Here is an 18,553-nt window from a genome sequence, read left to right on the forward strand (position 1 = left end):
TAAGCTAGGCCAGGTACAATTTCCTTGTGAGCATTTGGAGGCATTTTGTGAAACAATCTGGCAAGTGCCAGCTACCTGATTCTGCTTCCTTCTCCATCTTCTCTTTATTAATAAAGAATAATAGGAAAGGAAAAAGGAAGCTGAAGAGTTATATAGGAATATATAGAGAGGATATAAAGGATTTGTTAAAACATTATAGACATACAAATAACTTGGAACTGGGGATGTAGCTAAATGGTAATGACTTGCTTAGGCCGTTAGCATTTTCAAGGTCTTAGATTTTATCCAGCAGAAACAAACATCCAAAGAAGTAAAAAAGATTCAAATACTTGATTTTGAGATTCTGAACTGAGCAGCAGAAATGACACTTTCTATTCTAACACTGTAATAAATCATAATTAAGATGCACACTAGAAACCAAATTTTGCTAGTTTCCCAGAAAATAGACCTATGGAATAACACCATCTGGAGGCATTATATTCTTAAGTATCTCAGGGGTGGTTTATGTTAGTAATCATATTTATTAGCTTATTTTGGAGAGTGGCACTATGTGGCCCAGGCTAGCTTTTAACTTGCCATCCTCTTGCTTCCATGTTTTGAATATTGGGATTACACATGTGTATGCAGCACGCTACACATGGCTTGGTAGTAATCTGTAAACTGTATTAGAAAGATGACCAGGATGCCAGTGTGAAAGCTGAGTTATATTGAGTGATGAACCATGGCATGGACAAGGTAGGTTAGTATGACAATATAGGTGAGAGAAAGGAAGATTGGACTTCAGAGGGCAGGGCTGTAGAAAAGGAATGAACTGATTGTCAATTTCTATCTGTCAGATTGGAAGATAACATGTTTGAGTACAATATTTGTATGAATCCCAGATGAGAGCTGCTGTGGGGTTCATCCAGCAGAAGTCCTCAGATCAAAGTTTAGCCACTCAGGCTTCAGAGCCAATTTTGTTTAAATTTATATACTAGGTCTGCCACTTTCCAACTGTATTCTTGTGCTCAACAAGAAGTGACTTGGTAGTTTTAACTTTTACTTCCTTATCTGTAAAATAGGCATGATAATTATACCTATAAAGATGTGAAAATCAAGTAAGACAATGAATGGAAACCATTTAACCCATTGGTAGTTGCTTTGTAAAATTCTCACATTTGCTGCTGCTCCTCCTCCTCCTCCTCCCCCCTCCTCCTCCCCCTCCTCCTCCTCCTCCTCTTCCTCCTCCTCTTCCTCCTCCTCCTCCTCCTCCTCCTCCTCTTTCTCCTCCTCCTCCTCCATCATCAAGATCCAATGCATTAAAAAAATTCATCAATTTAATAATTGCAATTAGAGGTTTTATGGGATTAGGATTGTGGCTCTAGTGGTAGATTGCTTTTCTACAAAGCATAGTCTTGAATTAAGACCCCAATTTTGCCAAAAAATAAATGTTTAAACATTTTAGGAACAAGACTAGCTGTATTTTCCTTACTAATTTGGTAGGATAAGGATAAATTTTATGTTTATACTAGCTAAGAAGTTGATAGGAACAAATCAATTTCAGATTGTCATTCCACTCCTCTTCCTGGGTTAAGAACAGTAGGTTCCTGTTCTGTGTCATTTGGGTGTGCCCTACTGTGTAATTTGTTCATTCATAGCAGTAGCATAAGTTCCTAAGAAAGGCAGAGGAAGTGAAAGACAAGTACATACCAACTCTCTACAAGAAAATGAAGAGATGAAGAGAAACTCCAAACTGAAAAGAATTTAGAAAGGGAGCGCACCAACTCATTAGTACTTTGTTGTTTCATGCCAGTGAATTTATTTTAAAATCACACTCTTCTCTAAGTATTCTGAATATTTCTTTTGAGTAGCTGGGTTTCTGTTTGATTTTCTCTACAGCTGTGATCTGTCTCTTGTTACATTCTCATCATATCTAAATCTGGTTTTGCCTGTGATGAAGCCTCAGGGAAAGCTCATTTTAATGGTGTCTGTGTTTTGTTTCTGTTTGCTTTTCACTGTTCAGAAGGCATTTACACCAGTGAGCATGCCTTGTCATGTAATGACATGTCTCCATTTATCCCCACTTCTTTTAGTGAACAGTATTTATGGCTTGCACCTGTGTTACCACTGTTTGCTATGCAGTTGCCTAGGGTACTGTCAGATTCAGGATATTCTATGTAGGGATTTTGTTTGTATTGCTTTTATGCATGTCAGAAGATACTCAGAGTTGTACCTTTCACTTTCTACAGCAAAGACAGCTAGGGAGGAAAAATTCTAGTTAAAAAATAAAAATTATTAAAAAATAATGTTTTGCATAAAATATGCCAAAATACAACTTAGTCATATAACACAGGCCTGATACTAACATTCAGTATATGCTTAACAGACACTAATCAGGTTTTTTTCTCTGCGGTGCACTCTTGATAAATTTAAATATTTACAGTATTACTTGGTCAACTTTTTTTTTTTGTCACCATAACAATGGCATTGGACATTTTGCAGATCATGATCTGAATAATACTAAGGGGAAATTTTCACAAATCCTTTACTGTGCTTTCTTAGAAGTCATGTTAAATATTTCTTTGGGCTATTGTCTCTACTTTTGTTAGTTTGTACAAGTTTATATTATTAAATATTTGTAAGGTCATTACAACAGGGCTGTCTATTGATTTTCTTTTTTGGTAGAAATAAAAGGCATGATTTAAAAGAAAATTGTATTTTTAAAGTTTAGTGGAAAAAGTTGGGCACTGGTGGCTCACACCTGTAATCTTAGCTGCTCCATCTGAGGATCATGGTTCAAATCCAGCCCAGGCAGGAAACTTTATGAGTTAACCACTAAAAAGCAAGAAAGGAAGTATGGTTCAAGTGGTAGAATGCGAGCCTTGAGCAATGAAAGTTCAGAATCAGCACCTAGCACCTAGTCCTGATGTTCAAGCCCTAGGACCTACAATCTTCCCCCCTCTCCCCCAAAAAATGTAAGAGGAAAATAATTTTGAAAAGTAAAGTAATTCTGATATATCCTTCTGATATTAAAAAATTAATTTACTTAATTTTTTTATCATTTAAAAATAGACATAAAATATACAGGTCTATGAAATTTGTGACATTTCTGTTCATGTACACATTAAGTAATGTTCAAATATGGTTGTATGTCGCAATTTCCTGTAACATATTTCTTTTATCTAGATTTAAAAAGTATATGCAGTACATTATTATTTGTAGTCACCTGTGCCATGCAATAGAACACCAGGCTTATTTCTGTATTTCTAGGAATATGGTAGAACTCATTGATCAAGCTGTCCCTTCTTCTCTACCTCTCCAGCCTCTGCTAATTACTATTCTACTCTCAAATTCTGAAAATGGCACTTTTTCAAATTCCACCTAAGAGTAAGATCATATGGTATTATGTTTACTAGGTTCAGTCATATTGTTTCAAATGGATTTCATTTCTTTTTATGTATAAGTTATGTATATCACATATTATTTATTTATTTGTCAGTTCACAGATGCTCAGGTTGATTCTATTTTGTGGCTATTGTAAATAGTGTTTCAATAAACACGAGTGAAAATGCCTTTTTAACACATTCTTTTGTTTTGGACATTTGTTGGACATATAACTACTAGTGAGTTACCACATCATATAGTAATGCTGTTTTTTTTGTTTGTTTTTAATTACAAAAATGTTATTCCAGTGCTGGGGATTGAAATTCGGGCTTTATGCATTCTAGGATAGTACTCTGCTACTGAGCTATATCCTGAACCTGGCCCTCCTTTAAAAAAAATATTTTGGGGAACTTCTGAATTATTTTCCATAATGACTATTTATTTATATTCCTACCAACAATATATCATATTTTCCCTTCTGCATCCTCTGCAGCATGTGTTACTTTTTGTCTTTTTTGGGGGGGGTGGCAATAGCTATTCAAATTCAGGTGAGATAGTATCTCACTGAGGTATTGACCTATATTTCCATAATGATTAGTCAAACTGTATATTTTTTGTATATCTGTTGTCATATTTGTTTTCCTTTTTGTATTATTATCATTAATCTTTTTGCCAGTCCTGGGGTTTGAACTCGGGGCCTGAACACTGTCCCTGGCTTCTTTTTGCTCAAGGCTAGCACTCTACCACTTGAGCCACAGTGCTACTTCTGGCTTTTTCATATACGTGGTGCTGAGGAATTGAACTCAGGGCTTATGTATGCAAGGCAAGCACTCTACCAGTTGGCCATATTCCCAGCCCCTTCTTATTAATCTGTACGTAGTTGTACAAAAGAGTTGACATTTAACAAAGCAGTTTATGAACACAATATATCTTGATCAATGCCACCACTTTCAAAGTCTTACATGGGCTGGGAATATGGCCTAGTGGTAAAGAGCTCTCCTTGTATACATGAAGCCGTGGGTTCGATTCCTTAGCACCACATATATAGAAAAGGCTGAAAGTGGCATTGTGGCTCAAGTGGTAGAGTGCTAGCCTTGAGCAAAAAAAGAAGCCAATGACAGTGCTCAGGCCCTGAGTTCAAGCCCCAGGACTGGCAAAAAAACAACAAAACAAAAGTCTTACCTATACCTTCCTTACCTACTCCTTCCCTCACGCTTCTTAATTTTGAAGAAGCCTATTGTTTTTTGTTTGTTTTGCCAGTACTGGGGCTTGAACTCAGGGCATCTTGCTCTCACTTGGCTTTTTCACTCATAGCTAGTACTTTACTACTTTGGCCACACCTCCCCTTCTGGCTCTTTTTAAAATTTAAGTTTTAAAATTATTTCTTGTTTATGTGGTACTGAGGAATTGAACCCAGGGCCTCATACATGTTAGGCAAGCACTCTAACACTAAGCCACATTCCCAGCCCTGCCCCTCCTGCCTGCCCCCCCCCCCCTTTCTTCTTTTGACTTGTTATTTGCTTCTCAGATTTGTTTGCCTAGACTGGCTTTCAAACCTGGATTCTCAAACCTATGATTCTTCTGGGTAGCTAGGATTATAAATTTGAGTCAACAATGCCTGTTGCCCAATTTTTAACTTGACTATTTGTTTTGCTTTTGAATTATTCGAGTTCCTTACATATTCTAAGTATTAAGCCTGTTTACAAATCTCCTATCCTGAAGTTTGTCTCTTCATTGTTGATTGTATTCTTTCCTGTGCAGAAGCTTGTTGATTTGATATAATCCCATTGTGTCTATTTTTTTTACTGTGTAGATTGTTTATTAGTTAATTCTCCCCCCACTCCCCCAAACTGAATGCATTCTACAGATCTAGGCATTAGGCAATCACTAATTAAAATAGGCAATTTGTGCTGGGCACTGGTGGCTCACACTTGTAATCCTAGCTAATCAGGAAGCTGAGATCTGAGAATCATGATTCAAAACCAGCTCAGGAAGAAAACTTCATGCAACTCTTATCTCAAAAAAGCCCCAAATGGCACTGTGGCTCAAGTGGTAGAGCACTTGCCTTGAGCAAAAGAAGCTCAAGTACAGCATCCAGGCCCACAGTTCAAGCTCCAGGACCAGCAAAACAAAACAAAAGAAAAGCCCTTTGTTTACTGCATTTCAGGTGAATAAATCATTCTCAATGAAAAATGACAAATGTCTGAAACCATTTAAGAAAATAACACTAGAGATGAATGAAAAATGCCATCCATGGACCACCAGCATTTGTATTAGGAACATAACCTCTATCTGGAATTTAGATGCATCTTTTTAGAGAAATTTTTAGAACCTAGCTTACTGACATTTAAAAATACCACTGCTCCATTCTCCATCTCACATGTAGACATTTGTGATACACTACTTAAACTTCACTTTCAGTGCCACTTCCCAAGTGTGCAGGAGTAATTTTAGGTGCCCTCTAAAATAATAACTTGTCACTTGATGCAACTATGAAGCTAAATGTAGTTGCTAGAATTAAAAATAATGAAGCAAAGAGCTTATTTCAGAAAGCCGGGCAGTTGGAGCAGCTAAATACTAAAACACTGGCCTGTCTGGTGGTTTCTCTTGTGGCTTCTTATCTCTGGTTTATGGTCCTTTACCCAGAGGGAAACAGTTTATCACAGCTTCCAGCAGTCCATCTTCTGTGGGGCAGCAGTTTCCTCAAAAGAGAAGTAAATTAGTCACCAAACTTTCAGAGAATGTGATGAAAAGAAAATTTAGCATCACTCCCTTCTTGAGTTATCATTGTCCTTTGGAGCAAACTCTTCTACTCTTAAGATAGCAGAGAATTGCAAAACAAAACAAGCAAATTAATAGAAAGTACAAAATTCAGAATGAACAGAATACAAAGTTCAGTAAAATAAATACCAAGAAAGGGGTGGGGAGGGACCAAGGGGAGAAGGGATAGACCAATGAAGAAAACAAGACAGATTGCGGTAAAAAAAAAAAAAAAATCAATGCATATCCCACAAAATTAAGGAAAGTGAGAGAAAGGATAGGTTGGAAGGATAGATGAGAATCTTGAAAGGGATGACATTTATCAAGACATAGTATTCGTAAGTTTCTTTATTGAATGCCAACTCTTTGTACAACTACCTGAATGTAAAAGTAAAGAAAAGAAAATTTCCTTTAAAAGAAAGAAAGACTATAACAGAGTGGGTTCTACTTTGTCATATAATCCTATCTGTTAAAATAGGAATATACATATGTGAAGTTATCAAGTTCAAAGCAAGTACTTCATTGAGTTGTAAGTTTTTTCTTAAGTATATCAAAAGAAGAACTTCAGAAAATTGATGTATTTCTAATGATTAATCCTATATCTCACAAAAGTGTGGTATGAAAATGAATCAGCAGTACATTTCTTAGAAGTGCTACTTATTTTTTTTTTCATTTCTTTTTTGTCATAATGATTTACAGAGGGGTTACAGTTACATACGTAAGGCAGTGAGTACAGTTCTTATCCAACTTGTTACCTCCTCCCTCATTTCCCCTTCACCTCCCTCCCCATTCCCTCCCCCCCCCCATGAGTTATATACACCCATATACTTTTCTAAGTATTTCTGTTGCATTGGTTTGTCTTTTTGTCCTTTGTCTCTTGGTTTTGGTATTCTCTTTTCCTTCCCTAGTTCCAATACACGTATATACAATATCCAGGGTACTAAAATCAGTTACAGCAATATCAGGGGTAAAACCATGGGAAAGAAATACAAAAGATAAAAGGCATAATTTCACATGGTATGTTGAAAATAACAACAATGATAAACCACTTATTTCCATAACTTGGAGTTCATTTCACTTAGCATCATCTTATGTGCTCATATGTACATTGCTACTGCGCTATTGTGCTCTTCTGCAAGGATTATCCTAGACGTGTACTAATTATTCCCAATGAGGGAAACCATAGAGTCTATGTTTCTTTGGGTCTGGCTCACTTCACTTAGCATGATTGTTTTTCCCTCACCTGATCTATATATCTGTCTGTCTGTCTGTCTGTCTGGCTCCTCACACCCCCTCCCCCACAGAAACTCTCTGGAGCCAATTTCTACCTATGTGGCTGTCTGTCCATCCTGCCAGAACTTCTTCATCTAGCCTTCATGATGAAAAGTTTGGGTTGTATTTTTTTATTTTTATAAATATGTTTTTATTGAATCTGAGCCACAGTTGTTGTTGTTGTTGTTGTTGTTTTTCCCCCCAGTCCTGGAGCTTGGACTCAGGGCCTGAGCACTGTCCCTGGCTTCTTCTAACTTTTTTTTGCTCAAGGCTAGCACTCTGCCACTTGAACCACAGCGCCACTTCTGGCTGTTTTCTGTATATGTGGTGCTGGGGAATTGAACCCAGGGCTTCATGTATAAGAGGCATGCGCTCTTGCCACTAGGCCATATCCCCAGCCAACTGGGTTGTATTTTTAATTCACTTGTCAACCCATTAGATTTCTAGCTATATTTTCTTTTGATAAAGGTTACATATCATGATAAACTTTTTTACTCTTTACTTCCTGACTGCCTATAAAAATATCCTATACTTGCTCCCATAATTCCTTCTCCCTTCACTGTGACCTTTGGTTCTACATTACCAAGATTCCTTAGACTGTTAACCTGTATTTTGTATTGCCAAGAGTTATATCCTGTTGAATTTACCCATGCAATATCTGATATACCTGACTGGTATTACAGATCTCCCTGTGAAATAATTCCCCAAACTGCTACCATACATGGCTTTTTTAGTCATAGTTCTGCTCCGTCTCATTGTGCTACACAAAATCCACTTTTGGACTTGTGTGCCTCCATGATAGCAGGTTCAGGGCCCTGGGTTTGATGCTCAGAAATGCAGGGAGGGTAGAGTGGCTAATTTACCTTTCTTGGCCTGGCATTTGGACTAGCAATCTCTTCTCCTACCTCTTTTCATCCACCCTGTTCTGTAGCCTAATCCTTTTCTGTATGCTATGTAATTTACCTAGAGTCCAGGCCCTCTTTCTTCTTTTAAGTATCACATTCAAAGCTGATCTTTATTTTTAAAGCTGAGCTTTCTTTAATAACCCAGACCAAGGACATTTCACTCATTAGTTTTCTCTGATCTACCTGGTAGCAGTATTATTTGTTTCTTCTACGTTTATCTGTAGACTAACCTTCCCCTAATGTGTTTCATATTATGTCCCATGTCATTTGTGTGGGCAATCTCTTTATCATCTTACATTCCACCATTGTTCTAGTTCTGTCTTATGCTTTTTGTAACCTATGTGCTGCTTGGATAATTTAGTAAACTACTAACATTAACAAATGTAGATCATTTACTGAAAGATGTTTTAGAATATAAATTGTTGTTCTACTTTTATTGTTAATATACTTCTTACCTTTTCTAACTATTGCCATGTTTTACACTTAATTTTTATTTGTTCAGCCAACTAACTGTTGCCAATATTTTGATACTTCTTTTATCCCTGTTCCAGTAAACTGAGTAATGAGTTGTTGCATGCAGCTTTGTAGCATGTAACCTTTGTAAATCTAACAGTGCAGGTTTCTGTAACATTTTTCTGCGTAACTTTCAGTAAAGAAAGAGGAAATAAAATTTAGAGACCCAAATCTCTGAAGATGTTAGAAAAGTCCTAGCACTTTTTGCATGGCTGGTGCTGCTGGGAGTAGCTTTTTGGAGGACTTTTTTTTTTTTGCGGGGGGGGGGAATGAACATAAGAACTACTGAGAGCATCAAAGGATTACTGAAGGTCCCTTATTTTTGCTATCAGCATGATCCTGCTGTACATCATTTCAGACATTGCTTATCAACTTTCTTAAAGAAATATTCTTTGATGCTCATTCTTTCTGCATCTCCTGTCCAAGGATGAGTTAGGTGCACCAGCTCTATTTCTGGAGTAACACTCAAAACTATAGTTGCCTGTTAGTTGTCCCCATGTCTGTTTTTCCCATGAATCCCAGAGATCCTTGAGGATAAGAATTCTGTGTCATACATCTTTGTATCTCCCCAAATTTTACATACGACCTAGCATTAAACATATGTTAAATGTATCTATTGAACTGTTGAGCTGGTTACCTTCCTCTGAAGTCAAGAGATTTTAAGTAGTACATTAAAAAAGAGAGAAGTTTAAAGTAGGCAGATAAGGACAAATAATGCCTGAGTACTATGTCAGATAACAACAACTAGTGTGAAAAGACTCAAAGAGCACATCTGTTTTGCAAGAAAATAACCTAGGGTATGGCAACTGTTTCTGAAAACATAATTGCACGTTGACACAGAAATAGAACTTATGTTCATTTTGGTGAATTAGAGTTACCAATGAAACATTGAAATATATATAGAACATTTTATTTAAGAGTGTAATCAAGTGTATAGGTACATGTTGGTTAAGATTTTCTTATAATTTTGTACTTCCAAATGTGTCTGTGGTGTTTAATAGGCAAAATCCCTAACTATCCCAAATAGCTAATTTCTAAGGGTTTTACATAGACAAGATCTTGCTAAGAGAGGATTATGTCTCATAATATCTGGTACTAATTTATGAATGAGTAGTCATCAGTGAATCTGCTGAGCACACATCTCACACTATCCAGGTATTTTATGGATTGTAGGTACTATATCTAATAAGACCTGGACAGGTATTTCTCCTGTTCTTCACCAAAATAGAATTTTCTCACTGAAAATAAAGGGAAAAGATGAAATGAGATTTTGCTTTAGTTCTTCTTTAGGGTTATTAAGGCTGTGTGACCAGACTTTGAGCAGTAATCCTTCATGATGGGAGGGAAGATTGACAGATGGTCTCCCGCCAGCAAGGGAGAAGGTGACATGAAGACTGAACACTTTGTTGTTCACACCTATATAGTCTGCTCCAGTGTAGTTTCTCAGACCACATCAGAGAAAAAAAGAACAAAGGGAAAAATGTGGTCAGCTCCATTCCTCAGTGGAGCCAGATGCCCGGCAATGCAGAAACAAGATACCTGTAAAGTTGCCAAGGCAACATCAAGGGTAGAGGGAAGAGTAGACAGAATGATTTATGAGGATTTCTTGCCATAGGAACTATTCTAAAAATATACTCCCATGTGCTTTTTTTTGGCAAACATAAATGCTACAGGATTTATTAAGGGAATTGGGATACATACACATTTGAGATTTTATCAACTCAAGGAGACCAGGAAAAAGATCAAGGAGAGGAGAAGCTCCCTGGTGTGTTTTTGAATCCTTTTCGAACATGTAAAATTGATCTTATAAACTGTACATATGTTATATTTGAAATTACACAGGGGAAAAAGGTTATTTACTAAGGTAAAATGAAGATATTTTATTTCCATATTTAAAAATATTCTCCAATGAGTGCAGTGGCTCATACCTCTGATACCAGTTACTTGTAGGGGGTGGGAGGAAGAGGAGAGGGCAGAGCAGGAGATAGAGATTAGAAGGATTGTAGCTCGAGTACAATCTAGACAAAAGGCACAACACCATTTCAACAAATTAAAGCTGGGTATGGTGGTACTTGCATGCCTGCCATCCTCACTATGTGGGAAACATAAATAGGAGGATTGCTGCCAAAGCAGGCCTGGGAATAAATATGAAACTATTTGAAAAATAACTAAAGCAAAAAGGGATAGGGGCATAGCTCAAGTGGTAGAGCACCTGCCTAGCAAGCACAAGGTCCTGTGTTCTGAACCTTCTCACCCTCCACTTTAATATTAGCATATTTTAAGAAGGATTATATATCAGAATGTAGAGCAATGTTATAGTGGCAGAGATAGAAATTACATTTCAGTTATGAAGAGTTGAGAAAGAAGCTCTTGGTGTATATAGACTTGGTCTTTCTTGTATCCTTTTTGGGTATACTGTAATTGGCAAACATTACCAAATATGTGCTTTATTTTCCATGAGTTGTCATTGATTGAGTCAGTTTTATATAGCTGCATATTGAATTACTACAAATTTATTTATTATCTCACAGGGTCAGTAGTCCAGGCCTGGTGTGACTTAGCTGGGTTGCACAACACTGAAGAGTTTACTGTGCTGTGATTTCAACTGGCAGCTAAGAATGAAGCCTCTTTGAGGCTTTGAAGCTCTTTGAGGCTTCTTGAGGCTGTTGGCTGAAATCACTGTTGTTAGAGCTAAGGACTTCACTTTCTTACTGTCAGCTGTAGAGGCTTCCTGCATTCTTTTACCACACAGACTTATTATTATCGCCACTTTGTTAAACTAGCAAGGTAAGTTTCTACTGTATCTGCTATGAAGGTGCAATATTATATAGCTATTAGAAGCAAGTTCTATGTCCCATTCTACTCAAGGGGGAAGTGGTTACTGGTATAATTGTCAGGAGGATGAGGGTGATCACTGGGATTACCTTAGGGTATGTCTGTCACAGAATCATTCTGAGGAAGAGCATAAAGACGCCCAATGCAATTAGCCAAAATGTCCAACAGGACTATAATATTAATTTAATGAGCACCTCTCCCTGTACAGATATTCTGTTTGTGTCTCTTTTTAAAAATGCACACCATCATCTCTCCAGTCAGCTTTCCATAACAGAGAAACACATTTTGTTTATTATGATTGTTATATAGTCTTAAGTAAAAACAAATGAGTATGACATGTGTATTTTTAATCTCTCTATAAAGTGAAATAGTATTTTTTCATTTCTTAAATAACTTTGGTGTCTTTGCCTCAAGTGAATCAGTGAATTTCAGTAAATCTTTTCCTTTGTTGCTTTATGTCATCAGTGCTATGTAGAGCTCATAAGAGCAGATCTATTGAAGCTCTTATAATGCAGAACTGTTCCTCTCTCTTTTATAAATTTATTTCATTGACTGCTGTGCTCATCTTCTCAGAAACCAACTGAAAAGTATATAGTACAGATATGAATGCTCATAATTATAGAACAATAAATCAAGCAAATATTCTATTTTGATGGCTTTAAAAAATAATGGGAAATGTAGGCTTATTCATAGTGAGGAGAGGAAGGTTTTGAGAATTTTGGCTACCTCAGATTCCACCTAGAAGTTACAAGCTCTAGGACACTGTATGTTATACTTTTTTTTTTACGTTTAGAAAACATGCTTCTTCCAGTTAGTGAGTGTTGCACAAGAAATGATTTATCTGTCTGTCTGTCTGTCTATCTATCTATCTATCGATCTATCTATCTATCTATCTATCTATCTATCTATCTATCTATCTATCTATCTATCTATCTTCAATGGCCAAACAAAGCCTCCTCAAATCTCTGTTCAGTTGCTGGTAATGGCAAACAACAGATGACAGCCCAACAGAATCACTTAGAGTGAGTGCAGAGGGAGGAGGGAGGATTTGTTGTGGGGATGTCTAGATAGCAAGGATGAACAAAATCAGTGCACCCTTTTGCATCCTAGTCTTTGTAAAGGGACTGTAATTCTAGATACTTCCTTTTTTAACACTGCATCTGCTTAGAAAGGCCAAGCTCGCTTTCTCCTTATTGTTTCTTTATTGTTACCATCCTCTGCTCAAATTGTCCTCTTATCCCTTCTCTGCCATCTTTGGTCTACTTCACTTTCACATAGACTTCAGAACTCAGTTTAGATGTTGCCCTTTCCAGAACATCTTCTCTGATGTTCCCAGAGTTCATTCCTTTTTTGGATTTTGTAATATCTTGTGCACACAATCTGTCTATGCACTTATTAAACTTCATGGTAGTTGCTTGTTTACTTCTGTGTTTCCCAGCTGTGTTGTGGGCTTCTGGAAGTGGGAACTGTGCCTGAGTCATTCTTTCATTCTTTATCTGTGGTCTTATTCATAAATAGAACTTTGTTGAATGAGTGAATACATTTTTTTATTCATTTTGACTGCATCAATTTGTTTTCTTGGTTGAGCTCAGCAAAATCCTACTTCTAAAAACTATCCTAAAACTGAACTGGATGTGATTCCTGTTCACAAATCAGAAAAGAAATGTGAATATCCTTGTAGAAGCCCATTAAAGCTATGGTTGTTTAGGAAATAATTGAATTTTCTGTAATATCTTACTAAAATGGCAATGACCTAAAATGTATATTTTAATTAATTAATCAGTCAGATTACTTATATAGTTGATAAGACTAGTGGTGGGAATTGGGTACAGGAAGGTGCTTGGCAGTGAACTTTTATTTTTGGTGGTTTTACTTTTCATCCTTTTCCTCCCATTGAATCAAGGTATTTTGATACGCAGTGTAATAGCTTTTTAAGCAATTTGAGAAAACTTATTGATACATGAGAACTTGTTAATCTACCTTCCTTCTTAGGATTATTTATGCATAGTATTATAAACACTGCTCAATGTAGTTACTATGGTTGTTTTTCATTTGTTCTAGGGTTGAAATACTGGTCATTGGCTCATCAAGGGCTCTAATGTCAGGTCCTATAAAATGTGTGCAAAAGCTGCTTCCCCACCCCCTTTTTTAATTGTCAAAGAAGCTGCTTCCCTCTTACTTACCATTTATTGTTTTGTTTTGTTTTGTTCTTGGTCCTTTCCTCCTTCCTTCCCACCTCATTTCCTTCCTTTTGTTGTATTGGGGTTTTGAACTCAGGACACCTCACATTTTCTAGATAACCTGCTGAGCAATGTCTCTAGTTCTGGCTTTTTGCTGGTGAACTGGAGATAAAAGTATCATGGATCTCTCTGCCTGGGCTGGCTTGAACCTTGGTCCTCAGATCTCAGCCTTCTGATTAGGTAGGATTGATTATAGGTTTGAGCCATTGGCACTTGGTTTGGTTACCCTTTTTAATGGGACTTTTCTATGATTCTAAGAATTCTAATCAGCAGAAACTAATGAGTTCACTAGAAGGAAAAATAAATGAAAGAGTTGGTTCACTGTCATACTCATGCATTGCTCTTCCTTTGTCCTTCTTGTTTTTCCAGTGAGTATGTTTTTGAATACGTTAACACCAAAGTTCTACGTGGCCCTGACAGGCACTTCCTCACTAATATCCGGGCTTATTTTGGTAAGTGGTAGAATCTTTCTAATCTAAAAACATATTGATTTGCTAATATATGCTAGTGTATATACAAGAAAGATCTGGAATAATGTTTGCCCATACTTTGCAGTAATGGTCTTGTACCATAGTTTTACACATTCATATAACTTGTTGAAATAAAAGACAACTGAGGATATGAAAAAAATTGTATCAATTTCTAATGTCTATGATACTGTAAAACCAGTATGTTTGCTTAGCTAAAAGTTTTTCATGCTGTCATCAATACGTATTGGTCATCATCAAGTTCTGTAGAAATATGACATGGATTGTAGCATTTTTAACTATTTTCCCATTGCATTTTGCATTCTCTCAATATTTATATTTTTTTATTTCTTTCTTAAAAATCCCACACAGACAAAAATAATATGATTATCATGGATCCATTACCTTATACTCTATAATAATTTCTGGAATGTAAAATTGTAATACCTCAAGTGTTTATTCTAATGATTACAAAAGGGAACCATCTAAACTCAGCCTACCACAATTAAATGGACTTTAAGGAGAAAGGGGCTTTGGAAACATTTTTCCCACATATATGTGTGTAAATATATGCCTATATGTGTGTATGTATGTATAATGTACATATTTACATAATGCACAAATTGTTATAGAAGTAGGCACAAGATAAAACATAGAATTAATATAACAATGATCAGTAGAAAAATGAAAGTTGTAGGGAAGAAGGTTGCAAATATGTGGAGTAAAGTATATAAATATATTTAGAATGATTGAAGCTTTTGGAATATTGAACTTATAGACAGAGAAAGAAATACAGGACAGAAATGGGCAAACAGATGTAAGGGCTGGTGGTCATGTAGGGGGATATACTTTTTTAATGAGTATATATCCAGGCTCACTTTATTCTGTTGTATTACATGGTTTATACAAGATGTTTAAAGTGAGTTTCATACAGCCAGAAATGTGAAGAATATTAACTCCTGCTGATAGCTTAAGAATTCCAAATAGAAAGTTGTGTGTTGGCTGCAAAAATCAACCCAAGGTGAGGGAAGTATGTTAAAGCTTTGCCATAAAATGGGTTGAAACAAGGTGTTAGTTTATACTATGTTGCCTCTTAAATACTACCCACTCATGTGTCTCTGAAGTATCTTTCCTGTTTCATAAATACATGAGGGGGAAAAAAAGGACCCTCTAAAGAGTTGTTGATTAAAGCTATAAGTTGGTCATAAATTTATTCTTTTTTAGGACTATATTTTATTCTGAGATTATTCCATTCCTACTTTTTACACTGAGATTTTATTTTGAAATAATAGCATTATTTTAATATAATTACTTTGTAGAGAACTTTAGCAACCTCACACTAGTCTTCAAATTTGGTAGGGTGAGTGGGGAACTGAGAAATTTTAATAGAATATAAAATCTGAAAGTCTGACAACCATTGCTTAAGAGACCAAAAGCTTAAAGAATTTGCTTCATTGGAAGAGCAACATAAGTTGTCTAAAAGAGAAAAAGTAGCCTGGCACTGATGGCTCACACCTGTAATCCTAGCTACTCAGGAGTCTGAGATCTGAAGATCACGGTTCAAAGCCAGCCTGGGCAGGAAAGTTTGTGTGACTCTTATATCTCTAATTAATCACAGAAAAAGTCAGAAGTAGAGCTATGGCTTGAGTGGTAGAGTGCTAGCCTTGAGCAAAGAACTCCAGTATAATGCCCAGGCACAGGGAGGGGTGGGGAGAGAGGAGAGAGAGAGGGGAGGGGGGGAGAGAGAGGGGTGGAGAGAGAGAGAGAGGAGGGGAGAGAGGGGGAAAGAGAAGGGAAAAAGAGGGGGAGAGAGAGGGGAGAGAGAAGAAAGGAGAGTAGAGGGAGGAGAGGAGAGGAGAGAGAGAGGAGAGAGATTTGAGTTTAAGGAATATTTGAGAATAAGCAATGGAGAAATCTGGGGAAAATGTTTTGCTAGAAAACCATAGAACAAAATTAGGGTGAACATTGAAGATGATTCGCTCAAAATTTTCAAACTTTCTTGGTCAAGCAGAAAATTTTCAATAGGAGACAGTATGCTTACTGTTTAAAGAAAGAAACTACTATGCATGGAGAGTGCACAGAATCCCGAATTGAACAAAGAGTAATAGTCAGTGGGAAGGAAATTAATAGATGGGGGACGGGCAGTTTCAGTGGATAATGATGGAAGCGAGCCCCCTGGGAGAATCAAAGAGAGTTGACTTTCTAGGGCTTTTAGGTCTTGCAGCCTAAACTCTTTGTTTTTCAGAAGAAACATTTGAGGCTTCTAAAGAGATGAAAATACAGTTTTTCAGGAGAATTATGAAGTTCATTACATATACATATGAAAATAACATAATAAAATCCACCGAAAACTGTTTAAAAACAAAAAAAAAAGAATTGAGACAGAGTAGTGAATGTAACTGGGATGAATTTGTCAAAAATACATATGTGCATGTTAACTATCAGAGTGAAGCCCATTTGTGCAATTAATATATGCCATTAACTTTTATTATTACAAATAGTGTTTGGGCACAATTCATGTGGTTACTTTGTGGCAGAGCCAGGCCTGGAACCCATATTTTCAGGTTCTCACCTTAGAATTATTAAATGAACTGAGGAAACTTCAGACTTAACAAGTGATTTCACATACTTGATAAACCCTTAAAGTGTTCTGAAAACAAGGAAATCTTTTAGCATGTATACTTTCCAAGATTAGGAAAGCCATATTGCAAGTCTATACCTAATAGTTATGTATACTTTAAATATTAAATATAAATCTCATGTATACTTTAAACATATTTTAAATATTAACATTTTATTGCTGAAACAGCTCTGAAATATTTTTGATTAAATAAATAAAAAAATGAAAGTGGACTTAAAAAAACAACTCATAACTAGTTATTTCCTTTGGTGTATGAAAGGACAGTTTTCTTTCATTCCTCTTCTCTAGAGGCATCTACTTCGTTGATGCTCACTGTGTGCCAGGTACTGACTTAAAGTACTTTCTAGGCTACTCACATTACTTTTCATAGGAGGGCAATCAGGAAATTGCCAGTGTCTTTCTATTTTTACAAGAAAAATAGCTAAATAGATAGAACCAGCAAGTTAGTAGGCTGCTTTAGACTCCACAGCTAGCAGAGGGTAGAGCAGGATTGGAGCCCAGTCAGTCATTCTCTTATCACTCATTTCACTGCCTTCCTGATTAAGGTGCCAGCCGATTTTCTTTCCTGCTGAACAAATGGCAGGTCTTGATTTTATTCTAGCAATGTGTTAGTGTAGGTTTATAAGCCATAAATCAATTACCACAGTGTGAGTTATTGCCCTTCAATCTGGTAAATCAGGCCCAGGGGTTATTTCCCTTCAAACTCAGGGATGGTAAAGTCCCTTCAAAACAGAGATTTCCCTGCACCATCTTCCTTTTGGAATCTGGGCTGGTGTGGCTTCCTCTCCTGTTTTAGCACACCTGCTGAAAGTGGGTGGTTACTGCTGGGCTGTCTTATGGTCCATTTACCTTATAGCTTTCTCTGGAAGCAGAGCTTCTTTATAGAGGAAGATTTTAAAAGACCTTTCTCAGAACTGCTGGCCTGTTCTGAGTAACTACAGTGTGATAATCTCTCTTGATAGCTTTAAGCTCTGTCTTAGAAATTGTTTGACACTGGTATCAGTTGGCCTCTCGGGATTCGGCTTTGCAAGGTCTTGAAATGAACCCAGGATGAGGTTTCTATGCTATCATTACCCTGCTCAGTACATTTCAGGGAGAGGCAGCACTGAGGTAAAGGATTAGGTGCTTTGCAAAAACCTGTGTGCATGGTATGATTAGTGGTTTGTTTCCTGGCACCAGGGAGGTGATTACCTAACTGCACTCCCGTGGGCAATGTTCTAAGAGCCTGCCCTGAACGTTTGAAATAGAAGGCTGCCACTAAGGAAATTGGCTATTTGGGAACCTTGGGATTCCTATGCTGCCAACTGAAATTAGCGTGCCATTTGATGTCTAAGGGGAAGAGAAGAGAGGTAAAAACTAATGTTGCTGTCTTTTACACCAGTGTATTTTAAAATAGGCATATATCCTCTTAGAGACCGCTGGTAGCTCTTGCATGATGGGTTGACACCAGCAGTGAATTGTTTCTACTCTTCTCTTTAGTTCTGCCACAATACCCTATCCAGTCAGCCTTCTCCCTTGCTTTATCTCAAGTGGCCCCTTTGTATGCTTGGTACAAGC

At 36.9% G+C, this 18,553-nt stretch overlaps 1 protein-coding gene across 5 annotated transcripts in view; it reads left to right on the top strand.

The window, feature by feature from the left end:
* The window catches only part of St7 (suppression of tumorigenicity 7), a 204,289-nt gene that overhangs the window by 81,330 nt on the left and 104,406 nt on the right, over positions 1-18,553 (top strand). For all 5 annotated transcript variants that reach the window (XM_048340114.1, XM_048340111.1, XM_048340110.1 and 2 more), the window contains exon 2: positions 14,258-14,340. In XM_048340114.1, coding sequence (XP_048196071.1) covers positions 14,258-14,340 — 83 coding nt within the window. The remainder of the gene's footprint in view (positions 1-14,257; positions 14,341-18,553) is intronic.

The sequence above is a fragment of the Perognathus longimembris genome, chromosome 2, assembly GCF_023159225.1.
Source record: "Perognathus longimembris pacificus isolate PPM17 chromosome 2, ASM2315922v1, whole genome shotgun sequence".
In the NCBI taxonomy this organism is placed as follows: domain Eukaryota; kingdom Metazoa; phylum Chordata; class Mammalia; order Rodentia; family Heteromyidae; genus Perognathus; species Perognathus longimembris.